We start from the raw sequence: 13,288 nt of genomic DNA, 5'->3' as shown, positions 1-13,288 counted from the left end.
ACGCCTCATGTTCTTAAGACCTCTGTCCAGAGTACAGGTTCAGTCCTGAAATTAAGAGGGGACTATTTTAAATCTAGTTTACTGTATGTCATCTAGATGCAAATGGAATTCACCCACCACTGCTGGTGACCTATAGGAACAAACAGGCTGCAGATATTTGCAGTGTTACTAGTGTCGGGGGGCAAGTGTATGTGCACAGGTTTTGATTTTCTAACAGGATGATGGATTCTCCAGTTTTGTCACAAAATGTACAATAATACTGTACCTCATTGTAGGCTCAGAACTTCAGCAGCACATTCTGTTGGGCTATAGTTATGTGAGACATGTACAATATTTGAGTTGCACTGCTTTTCTGTTTAGAACCTCTGCACCCTAAAATTGCACCCTGTCTGTCTTATCAATGTGAAGATACTCACACGTACAGTAAACTGTACGTTTCCCTTTCTTTCAATGCTAGCATTTTACTGCTGCAGTATTTTGTAGTATATTTTTTGTTCTTAGATTTAGTTCAATTTAATAAGTCAAGGGCAAACTGTACCTGGAAATTGCAACTCAGCTCCACCTCCCGTTCTCTGTCTGTGACAGCTGCATGAATATGTTCAGAGGCAACCTGTGCCAGTTTCATGAATCATCCTCAACCTAGCTCCATGTGAGAGGGTTTGCTGTACTGTATGGTGAGCTTGGCTCACGTCCATATGACAGCCGACTGACTCACTAAAAAAATGCCTCTGATCATGTGTGTCTCTCTGGGTAAAGAGATTCATTAAGTGGAACATCACACCTGCCCTATCTACCTTTTCAGGTTAAGTCCAGTTTAAACAGAGACAGAACATCAACAGTATGCCCATCATCTTACCAACAAAACAAGTAAAGTATAATAGACAAGTCACAGCTGTCAATTGCTGTTTCAAAATGATCTTTTTGAGTATAACAGCCTGTAGTGAAAAATAATGGTTTGCCGACCTGTCTTGTGTTCATGGAGGTTTATGAAGACTGTGTGCAAAATATTAATTTTGCTAGTTTATTGTAATTTTGTCATTATTTACATGTTCATTACTAATTACAGAAAGTTCTACAATTGTCTAAAAGTCTAACAATTTATTGTAATGTAGTTTTAAATCATTGTATTGAAAACTCACCCACCTGAACTTGTATCCTACTGGACAGCTTGTACAGACTGTTATTTGAGAGAAACACAAATACAGTATACAGTACTCTCAGAATCAGGAACAACAAGCACTAGTGTCAACAAATCAACTTAGTTTCACTAAATGAATTAATGACAAAGAGAAGCTCTCTTAAAGACAAACTGTAACGCAAGTAAGTGCTGTCGCTGGGTTAAATTGAAAAGAAAATACGCATATTTAATTTTTCACATAACATGCATGGTTTGTACTGTAGCTACAGTTCTTCTTGAAATATGAAAGCAAAATGCAAGGTTACGATTGTGAATCTGATTATATATAAAATTGATTATATATCATTAATACAAACTACTAGAATAAAATGAGAGAATCATGGAAGTACTGTAGCATTACACATGTATTTCAGAAAGATTTTCTCTTTTTCTTCCTCCTCTGAGGGTCTCCTTTTTACCTTGACAACAATGTCATAGTGTTGTTGATAGATATCTGCTCTTTTATAGTACTCCTACTTTTCTAGTGTTTCTGTCTTAAACCTTACTGTCTTCGGCACTAAAGGAGACAAATGTTGAAACATGAATTCCTTAACAATATTTTATTTTGTGATTTGAATCTATCCATGAATAACAAAGATTTTACAGCTTAAGCGATGGAATCAGGCTTAGCAAAAAGTCAAAACAATTGGAATTACAATGAATATAAAGTCAGACTTTGATTCCTAAGAAGTCTTCTGTGCTCAAGTGTTCATATGCGGTTATCAATATGGGTAGCAAAAACCACACAACATCAAAATTCTCACTTGGATTTATAGCATGGGACAAAATAGGTTGCATTTAATAATGATATGCTACAAAAAATAAAAAACAACCTTCTTGATTACAAAGACTTAATTAATTGTAAAATAATAACCTGTTTTTGGAGAACTGTAATATTTTCTGTAATATTAAAATCCCTCCCCACAACTCACTAATGTCTGTCAAAAAATTGGAAAATAATCATTTTGAAAAATGTTTAGCTCTTTACATTCTGCAAATCATCCTCACCTGCAGGAGATATGTCTGAAGACAACCGTGGCGTCCTATCCCTCAGGACAGGTTTTACAACATTTAAAAACAACAGAAGAATGGAAACCTAAAAAAAACTCATTAATATTTGTTTTCTTCTCTGATCTAGTGCCTATTATGAGGTGATTTCAAGAGAGATGGCAGCCCTTACACTCAGTTACAAAAACGCAGAGGAACTGCAGTCAATGTCTATAAATGTGAAACAAAGTTGTATCTTTGAGAGTAGTCCTACCACTAAACTATATCACCCTAAAGCACCATTCCACTTGAAATGTAGTTACAAGCATTCACGTGCTGGATATTTTTTTTTACCGTTATGCAGTAAGAGCAGTGAGTCTCCACGGTAAGGTAATTTTGTACTTCTGCTCTTCTCACATCATGCCAGGAATGATGCCTGATTGATTGAGTGGTGTGGGATTGCAGACATATCCCTGCATTTACTATGGGCCCTCCATTAGCCAATCCACCTGCCCTGGGACACACCTCCAGTTACAAAAACAGGAAATTCTTCTTGTAGTGCATTTTGGTTTGAATGGGGAATTAAAGAGGCTGTTGGAATGAACTGAGTTTATTAATTGAAGCTGAGTTTATGCATGGAGAACATTCCCTGTGGTTCAGGATTTCAGTGTTACTTTCTTCTGGTCCTGGCCTCTGTGTCCCTGACATTTTTGGCTCCGATCCTGGCACAATGTACTACAGTATTCGGCTCTAAGACCTGCCATTCTCTCAGAATGTGTTGAGCTGCTGTACCAGTTCAGTTGAAGGGATCCTGGTATTGACAGATGCAGAACAATTTTCACAATATTTTAGATTCCTGCTTTTATTATATCTTAAATGTTCTGTGAAAATGCAAGAATGTAAAGAATTCAAATTGTACATGTAATGCCATAACATGAAAATAAACACCACAACAAATATCAAGATAAACCTGTCTGATTGATGTTCAAAAGGAGAAATCTGAGTGTTTCAGATTTTTCAGTATAATTTATAATTTCTTTTTCAAGAATTATTGTAAATAGTTGGACTATTTTTCAGATACACCTGTAACAGTACATGTACCTGTAACACATGATAGTGTTTTAAACATATGGGAAAGCATATTACTAGAAATTGTTTAAAAGAATTGAACTACAGACTGTATTTCCCTGTTTCACATTGTAAGTGAAGTTTATTATAATACATAATGTCCTGTTATAAGATGATGAACTTATTACAGTATGTGTAAATATGATAGTATGTCCACTAAATAAAACACTTGAGGCACTTGTTTTAAAAGCTATGGTGAAATGTAAGCTGTCAACAAAGCACTAATAAAATGGGGTCGGTATTCAAATGCCTTCGGAAAGGAGGAAACTGTTCTGACTGTACCTATTTAGATTTTTCAGCCAAATAACGGAAGGGAATACATTTTAAACACACAATTGAAGTAACTTAAAGATTTATAACCAACTACACTAGCAATAGAAATTGGTATCAGAAAAATGTCAGTACAAAAAAATGGAACAATTGAAAACAGAACATTTGGCAAGACACTTCTTGCAATTTGCAATTTGCAATTTTAAAAAATAAGATAAAAGCTTTAATCAAGCCAGAATTTAATATTGTGGCTAGGTGTTTACTTGCCTAGGGTAAGATTATTGTTTCTTCTAAGTTGATATCAATTTCCCATATCTCTGTTTTATATGGCTTAAGTTTGCAATTATTTTTTTTTTATGTCCATGGTATGCTTGTTACAGATAATTCCAGGTAAAGAGATGCCAGCATTAATACACCTACACCAGAAGTACAGGTACAGTACGTTCCCCTTTTTAACTTGGAATGGTCATTAATTTTTATAGTTCCCAGTTATGGGAAATCTGATAATGCAAACAACTTTTTCTCACAACTACAGCTTTCACATCAGGACAGGGAGAATGAAGACAATGTACACAGATTTTCCAGATCATTCTGTGCATAATTATTGTCTATACAGTATCTTTATTTAATAATAGGAAAAGGAAGACTGCATCTCTTACTGAGCTTCGTGATGCTTAGGAAGGCCACAAGAGGCAATGTTGCACAATAAGCCTGCTAGGCAGACTGTCTTGTAAGTTCAACTGGCAATGTCAGGTATTTGACATTTTACAGCTAGAAGTGGATCAGATGAAAGCTGCCTTTTTTAGATCCAAGCTTTACTACTACTTTAGTGAAGCAAAGGGTGTTTAAGCTCATTGTCCTGTCATTTTAATACAAAAGGTCATGCTACAAGAAGAATGCAACAGAACTTTTGGGCCATAAAATACAAATATACTTATCCCACTTTGGAATAGGGGGTTTTAAATGTGATGAGTGTTTTGGGAAATTTATGAAAAGCAGAAAGTGCAAAGACAGTTAGATACTCATTGAAATAACCATCAGTTGACCAACAAGAGATGATAACAGTACACATGGTTACACACGTTATAGAATCAAGATCCTGAATTAAAACCACTGCAACCAGGAATAACATCCCTATGCCAGATGGACACCATCTGGTAGGTGATATGGACTGTATCCTCAATCCATAAAGGAGCTGGTATTGGCACCAGAGTTAAATTGCAAAATTCAGCCTCCCCCAGGGTTTTCCAACAACCTGTGTATACATTTGAAATGCCAAAAAAAGTTATTTGCTTGGATAGTGGATAGTGAATGAATTTAGTTCTTGCTTTTTTCCAGCATCATTTCAAATGGTATCAAAGATTGTTAGCTATATTAATTAAAAAGTCATGTCAATGGCACTACATCACTTTTGGATTATTGGAAATATAATATACATGGCAAGACCTCAGATGTAAATCCCTGTCTCAGAAACACATTCGTAATATGCAGCATTCACATATGCAATAAATCCATTACCGCAAAAGCAGAGATCATTTAAAGATTCTTACTGATTAAAATTCCCATTTTCTTCTGACAGCACAATATTTCAAATTACTGTTGGGCATTTCTCATATATTTCTTTAATAAGGCACAAAAGTGAAAAAAAACAGACAACTTTAGAATTCAGCAAACATCCAAGTATTATTCATTAGTATATGAAGGTTTTGGAAATGGCAGTTTCTCAGAGTTTCTCTCAAAGACTTGCCATCTAAATAGCAATTGTTAGGAGCTTCGTAGGAAAGTCAAGTTGTGGTTCAAACTCCTGATTCTTCAGAATAGGTGAAGCTGCCATAATACTAAGCAATGAGCTACCTTTTCCCTGTCACCAACCAGAAGGGTGCTTCAGACAATGGTTTACTTGGAAGGAAGGATGGACAGGCTTCATCAGAGACAATTAGAAACCTTCTCATATAATCATTGTCCTGACTTGATCTAGATACTGTACAGAATAAATCTACAGTTAGCATCCAAAAGCCAGTAGTTTCAACAGACTATAGTGCAAATAAACTGATAGGTACTGAAGTGCATGTACAGTATCTAGATCAAGTCCATTATGCTACAGATTCACATACTGTAAATACATTTTATATGATGATACTCTTCTTCACAGGGTACTCTTGTAAGAAGATTCATCCTCAGGAGAAAAGAGCATCCCATCTCACCAAGCACCAATATACCGATATACTGTATATATCAATCACATTGCCTAGTCTTAGACTGACATGACTGGCATGTATAATCATGACTGGCAGATACTGTATGATTACACAGCTTGGACCACAAAATATATAACTGCATATTTTCATCCCTTGAGCTTCTTCACTCATTATTTTTTACGTTGAAAGATCATCATTGAAATATAAAATACAAGTGAGTATTATATTATATAAATATGCCTTTATGAATAAGTTTGGACTTACGATTTTGAAAGGTACACTGAGATTTGATGCCGTTACATGTATGACAGATTAAAACTTTTCTGGCTCAAAAAGCAACAAAAACACTGTGCTAAAAGTGGAATGCCAGAAATTGTGAGCTGTTTGGGCCTCTATCATTTCCATATAGAATAGATTCACATGAGGTGAAGTAGTTAATTGTGAATTAGTTAGTTATTTTACTAATTGGTAAAAGGTGAGAGTCACATTCCCCATTCGTTTCATAAAGTGTAAGTTTGAACAGTATAAAGAGATTCACAGTGATTGTTCATGTTGGATTGCAAGAGTAAGTTTTCTTTATGTGTGTAGTACTGCACTTTGCTTAAACAAATTCTCATTTCACTGTATTTTTTTTTCTTTCCATTGTGGCGCAGGCCTCATGAGCAACCCAAGGAGAGGTAGGCCTGTCACATGGATATCATCTGCATTAATATGATTTATTTTGTGGTTTCAAAATGTGCATAGGTTTATTTTATGTGCAAGAACATTGTACAATGTTCATTGTACATTGAACAAGAACATTGTAAACATTGTAAATAACATTCTGGAATTTTTGTTGTTGTTTTTTGCTTCAGCAAAGTTATGTTTTAAGACATCCCACTATCACCTCAGTGTTATAGAACAAAATGCATTGTAGACATGTAGTAAACATAGTTGTTCTGTAAGACATCTCCCTGTACAAAATAATTTAATTACTGTAACATGTCCTTAATCATTCAGACATAATAGTACTTAAAACTCTTTTTTTCCTTTCCCTCAAAGTAATTCTGAAGTCAAGCAGTCCAGGTTTCAGTTATTGTAGAAAATGGGAAATGGAGGAATGAAAGAAAAATAGACACCACGGAATCGTTTTTTTCTCCTAGTCTGTAACCTGAAACCTGTAAGTAAGGAGAAAGCAATTGTCTCGAGTCACCAGTTGACATATGATTCTGGACATGTTAATAAACATGTCAAAATCACCTTTCTTGTTGGGTAAGATTGCCATTTAGTTGGAGAAGACATACTCTTCACTATAATTTTATTAAAAGGGAAAGAGTCTAGCCTAGAGTTTGAGAACTTAGAGATGTGCAGACTCAGAGGCCTCACAAGGATTTGCTAGTCTTATACAGTTTGGAATTGTTTCCAGGTGTCGAATCTACAGATAATGTACAGATGCTCAGAAAAATGAGCAGCTGAGAAGAATGGGACCTATGTAGAGGTGACCTACAAAGCCATCTGCAACATTTTTATGAACTCACAAAGCAGCAGGCAAACTGCTACCTAAACTGAACATGAATAAAAAGCATGGTACTCTTAATTCACTCCCTTTGATTCTTGTGTGGGCTGTACAGCTAGGATGCTCAGAGTGGTACAGTACAGTATGTGGGAGTGGTTTGAATCTAGGATCCACCTGCATACAATGACAATGGAATCACTTTGCATATCCAGCTGTTTAACATGACATTGCAAATGTTGGAATTGACCATTGAAAAGTCAGTTTCAGTCTACTTCTACATATGCTCTATCGAATTCCCACAAGCAGGATAGCAGTTAATCATCAAAAAACTAAATATTTTTTTCTGAATGAAAACAAATATACTAAACTGTTTCTGAGACATGGTGCTATGGATGATATAACCTGGGATTATGGTATTCCAAAATTTGTAATGTAACAATTCTTTGTTCTGATCGAACCTGTATTCTCTCTGATGTGCTTCGATTCCTTGGTTATTACAGACAAAATGATGTCACTGTGGTGTTACCCACTCATCGCACTTTTATTTTGTATTTTTTTAATTCTGGGAATTGTACACTTATGGCAAAATATACTGTAACTTAACTGACAGTATCACTAAACAGTATTTTGTCAGTCAGGGAATTTAAACACTATACAGTATAACTTTGTGGTTCTTTTTGTGGTTTACTGGTTGACTTATTTGTGGTTAACTTTGGCAGATCATTGTTTTAATAATCACAGGTAAAAAGTTTCTATGACTAATCATCATTAGTCATAGAAAAACGTGCTGTGACTATTTAGCAGTGTGGAGAAAAAGTTTAGAAACTGCAGGGGCTGGTCCAACAATTTTAAAAGTGCTTTAGCATCCATAATGTGAAAAGGGAATCTGCATCAACCAACCACATACCTGCTACAGAAATTCTGGAACTGCCACAGAAACAAATGGAATTGAAGTGATATAAGACAAAATGCATATAAAATTGTGATGAAACTCCTTTTCAACTGCAGATGAATGGCGCCTTGGTTTAAAATGCAATGAGCAGGCTGTTGTCTTGCTTTGTCTGAATGCCTTGGGAGGCTGCATGGTCATTCCTGTGCCAATTTACCATGATTTAAACCGCTGTGCTTTGAGAGGTAAGAATAAGAATGATGTGGCTGTGTGGAAAGCTAATAAAAGGTCTTGTGTCACTGCACAAGCATTCATGCACTGGTTTACCAGGAGTTGCATTCACAAAGTGAAGCATGACTTGCCCAAAGAATTTGGCCTTCAAAGTCCTATTCATTGTTGCTTCTGTGTAATTTCTATTATGGGTTTTAGCAAAAATGTATTCACTCTAACAATTATTTTTCTTCCACACACACAAACACTAAACTAAAAAGCACACATTTAGCCAAAGCTGGGAGAAATAAAATCAATTAAGAAACAGTGCAGAGGAGCTCTTTGCAAGGGGTTTTCAAGAATGGAAACACAGGAAAGGTATGGTCCTGCCTTAACGGTTCATAACGAGCAATATCAGCCGTAGCAACTAGTAACCTATTCCACAATTAATTAATTGAACACACTATAAACATAAACAAAAGGTAGCTTACAGTTTCATAATTCCATCAAGTCTTGCACGTAGCAGTGATCACAAGATAGCGTTTTTTAGGAGTGGCATGACGATAGTTTTGGAAAATTATTCTCACTACCAGAAAATCGAGAACAGAACCTTGCAATCACCCTGCAAACTCTTCCTCATAACAAGCTGCTGCTAAAAAATATTTTCTCCCCAATCCCAATCCACTACACACGACAGGCTGACAGCTTCATAACCGATAACAGACATGAACACAGTGAAGGGCACACCACCGAAGGGAAGATCTGCTACATTACACTTATCTTTATGTCCTTTAAAAAAAGCTACAATGACTTTTTCTGTAAGAGCCTGGAAGAAGTAAGCGTTTAAATCACTAAAGGTTATCAGAAGTCTAAATAAATCTGAAACCTATCCTTCATAGTTTCTTTGCAACTCCAAGGCTACATTTTTTGTAAGCACTACCATTTATTTAATACTTTATTTATATATGTGAAACCAAAAGCCTATTGAGCCACATAGATGGTACTAGATGCAAAATGCACTGGTCAAGTGCACTCATACAGTAAATTTTACTATTATTAGTAAATAATATTGTATAATGTACAGTATGCTGCCCTTCATTTGCCTATTATTAGATAAAGGAAAGACTGCATACAGTATGTCTCGGACCAATACAATCAAGATGTACAGTATATACATTTCACAATCATTGAAATCTGCGGCACCAGATCATGGCAACTGTAATAAATGCTGACATTCTTCCTTTTATCTCACTGAGCTCACCTTGGAGTTTGTTTCCTTTTTATACCTTCGTTAAAATGTTGACAGGTCCTATTGGAATTCTGACAGACCGAGGCCACATCTTTGCCACTGACAACTCCAGTCCCCACAGTAATAAAGCAAAGGGGCTGTTGTCATGGTAACTGCAACAACAGAGGAGGGGGGTACAAATGGAGAACTTCACATCGGCTTGCCTGGAGATCATGGGCAGAAAAAATGTCTGCACTGCAGCATAAGGACCAGAGATTTATTTAAATTCTAATTCAATGTTGCTGGATTAAGACGTTTATGTCTTAGACACTTCTTTAGTGTTCTTAGGACTTTCTTCTGACAAATGAGGCTGATTAAATGATTAAAAGCTTCTAATGTACTCTGAACACTGATATATTAGCCTTGCATTTTAAGATGTCACCAAAAAGCTTAAATTCCGAGGAAGCTTTACACTTTGGGAATCACCTCACATCACTTGACATCAAACATAATGTTTCTGTTTCTGTTCCCTCTGATCTTTATCCTGTAACAGTGGCTGCACCCCTCCCTTCCTGCTTACCAGCACCACAGGAATTGAATATTCTTATCCAGGCATCACCCCCATTATTTATAATTGTGTGCATCTTGAGTCCACTGATGCAACATGCATTAGACAAAAAATGCATCTAATTGCACCTTGTCAATTATCTGTGTAGAGCCACCTTGTGAGGAAAACAGACGCAGGGCATTGGCAGCCTCTCGAAATTCATCACCGCTGCTCATTCCTGGATGAAAAAATTGTGTCAGGAGTGATTGGAGGTCAGGGGACGTTGGAGTGAGAGAGAAGAATCCTTATCAGGTGAATAAACCAGCTTAGGAATGAAAATTCAATTTGCTGATACTCCACTCTTAAATCCAATCCTTCAGAACTTTATTTTAGTTGCTGCTTGCAAGATGCTTGTCTTGATTTGACTTATGTACAATTAAATATCACTGCAAAGGAACAGGTAAGGGGTTTATTCCATGCCAAAAAGAAAAGAAAGGAAACACAACGCCGTGTTTCTCATATACAGTATGCATAAATTCCTATTGAGATTATATTTAATGCATTTGAAGTATGCATATACACCTGGCACTTTCTATTTCCCTACTATGAGTAGGCATAGGGAACAGAGAAAGAAGTACCTACTAGTATATGCTCTCTTATTGGACAGTAAAATACTTGACGCATACCACATTGTTATCACAGAAACAATACATTTTCTTTTACAGTAAATTCCAGTAGTGCATGCACCAGTCTACTGTACTTTATTAATTTGGTACTGCCAAATACAGACAATTTGACATTGTTTCTTGAAGTCCTAGAGGCTTCTGATTACAGCACAACAACCCTCTCAAAGTGCTCAAAGTCTTTGGTAACTGTAATGTAGAGCTAAGCAACTTTAAACATCAGGCTTTTAGTCTTCAGGTTACATAAACAATTACACAGTGAAAGCTAATAACAATATAGGTTCAGAAACTATAATACATCTTCAAGCTAAAGTCAAATACACAGGCCAAACAAATAGCTCCACCGATAATTGCTGAGCAATTAAGAACAGGAGTCACACAGTTGCCTGCACTTGTCTATTTTAGCCTCTTGATTTTCAGTCGTGCTCTTTGGTCTTTGCTAAATGCTCAATACTAATTCTAAATGAACTTTAATAGCTCAAGTTCCATCCAAAATAATCTCACCCACCAAAGTGTAATTACACATTCTTCAAAAGCGTGGCCCACAGCAACTCTCAGGCAAATAGAAATGTACGGAGGGGAAGATCTGATGCAGGTGAAGTGCATTATTAGACATTTCACAACTTCAAAAGCTGAATCATAACCCTTCAGAAGTATTAAAGGAGCAAAGCCCTTCAAGTGATAAATCTCTTTCACACAGATACAGTCAGCTTTTAATTAGTGGTTAAGGCCTCATTAATGGAAGAAGCTGACAGCATTGTAAAAAGCCGGAAGATATTTCCTGGTACTTAGAGCATTCTTAGAAAGGGAAAATATGGAAATAAAGATTATATGTCTGGAATGATTCTTTGGAACAGTAATTCCCTAGATCCATGGCAGACCTAATTTTATACATTTTTCGCTGATCCTGCATTTGCCTCTGCTCTTACCTGCAGTGTTTGTGGGATCCTGTTAGGGTCTCAATGACGAAGCACTCGCCCTCATTCAGACAGTAGGCCAGATCCTTGTCCCGACATGGCTTGAAGTGCTCTGAGTGCTCAGGAGGGTACGTAGGTGCTGCTGTGATAGAAGGAGATAAAAGAGGGACAGGATATTAACGCTCAGCAGGAACCCCTCTACATAGCAAAAAGTCTGACATGAACTGAGACAGACCCTGACAAGCACTGAATTAATTCTAAACCCCTCCAAAAAGAAATCTTTATTCCTACTGGCCACTTTCTCCAATTTCTGCTTGTGCTCTTATTGTAAAAGTGCCTAACTCACGGAAATCCAAATAATAATCTAAATAACTCTACACAAAGATGCAAGAATAATGCTCACCATTACCCTAGTTTGTGTTATCTCAATGAGTGCTATTCTGCTTACTTAATGGCTATGTAGACCAAAACAGAAATGATGGTACTCTATTTGCTGTGGTGATGCCTTTCCAAAGCAAAATTGTTGACTGAATGTTATAAATTTGCCACTTGCAAAGCTGAACCCAGAAGCAAATATCAACGTTTTTTCTTTGGGTATCAACAGGATATCATTGTATTAATTGTTCTACAGTGGATAATCCACTGCCAGATCTTTAGTATATCATGCAAGTAGTTGAATTCTGATAAATTAATACCGTAGGTTAAATGCATAGATGGATCATAGTCGTTTAGAATTGTGTATCACCTTGATTAACAGAGAATGCATGTCATAAATTAAGCCTTTTATAAACTTGGTCTTTCCTTGACTTACTGTATATTATATTACGTAATATCACACACCAAGTATGTCTCATTATGTGTCATAGAAGAAAACCAAAGAAGATTCCATTTCACAGAGTGACTCTTCACTCTTTATTAATATGATTAAAGCGAGTGAGAAAACCATGTATCTACAATGAGCACCAAAATCTTGAGGACACCAGCCTCATAACTAATAATTGAATTCTTAATTTTCAAGACTGCTGAGAACTGACTAGCACCAATGAAAACCCTTCGGCTGTCTACACGCCCCCTTCTTCTAAGTGTTAATTGGTGAATATGGTACTTCATGAACTAGAGATGACATGGGGCTCCGCTAAGTGCCTCATTGCCTGATCTAGGATTGACGCTGTGCTGTAATTAAAAAACCTCTAGCCTGTTGGAGGGAGAGAGATGGTCTTCTTTAATAACTTCAGTTTCCCCATATTTCCAGGCCTTGCCTTAGGCACCACGGTCACTTTGACAAAGGCAGGCAGGCAGGAGCACAGCTTAACTAATAGCTAAAGCTGCCCTTTAAAAGGTTAGCCAGAGATTCATATGCAAAGGCATCTAATTAAAAATAGAGAGTGCTTTTTTTCATCATGTTAACAAAAGACAGCACTTGGCTGGTGATGGCCCTGTCTTTTGCCATAGTTACTGCAATATGAGATGGCAACACTTTTATTTTATTTTATGTGGGCCTCCAATGCAGCTTAAGTTTTTCATATTTGACATCTACACAATAATCAATTTGACCCAGC

At 36.6% G+C, this 13,288-nt stretch overlaps 1 protein-coding gene across 1 annotated transcript in view; it reads right to left on the bottom strand.

Annotated features, from left to right (window-relative positions):
- nrg3a (neuregulin 3a) overlaps positions 1–13,288 on the bottom strand; it is a 424,404-nt gene that overhangs the window by 168,963 nt on the left and 242,153 nt on the right. The window contains exon 2 of the mRNA XM_088635895.1: positions 11,742–11,871. Within this exon, the coding sequence (XP_088492021.1) occupies positions 11,742–11,871 (130 nt within the window). The remainder of the gene's footprint in view (positions 1–11,741; positions 11,872–13,288) is intronic.

Source organism: Lepisosteus platostomus, chromosome 6 (assembly GCF_059453375.1).
Source record: "Lepisosteus platostomus isolate fLepPlt1 chromosome 6, fLepPlt1.hap1, whole genome shotgun sequence".
NCBI classification, from domain to species: Eukaryota; Metazoa; Chordata; class Actinopteri; order Semionotiformes; family Lepisosteidae; genus Lepisosteus; species Lepisosteus platostomus.
The sequence above is the reverse complement of the archived record's forward strand: the minus strand, read 5'-3'. Positions and strand labels throughout refer to the sequence as shown.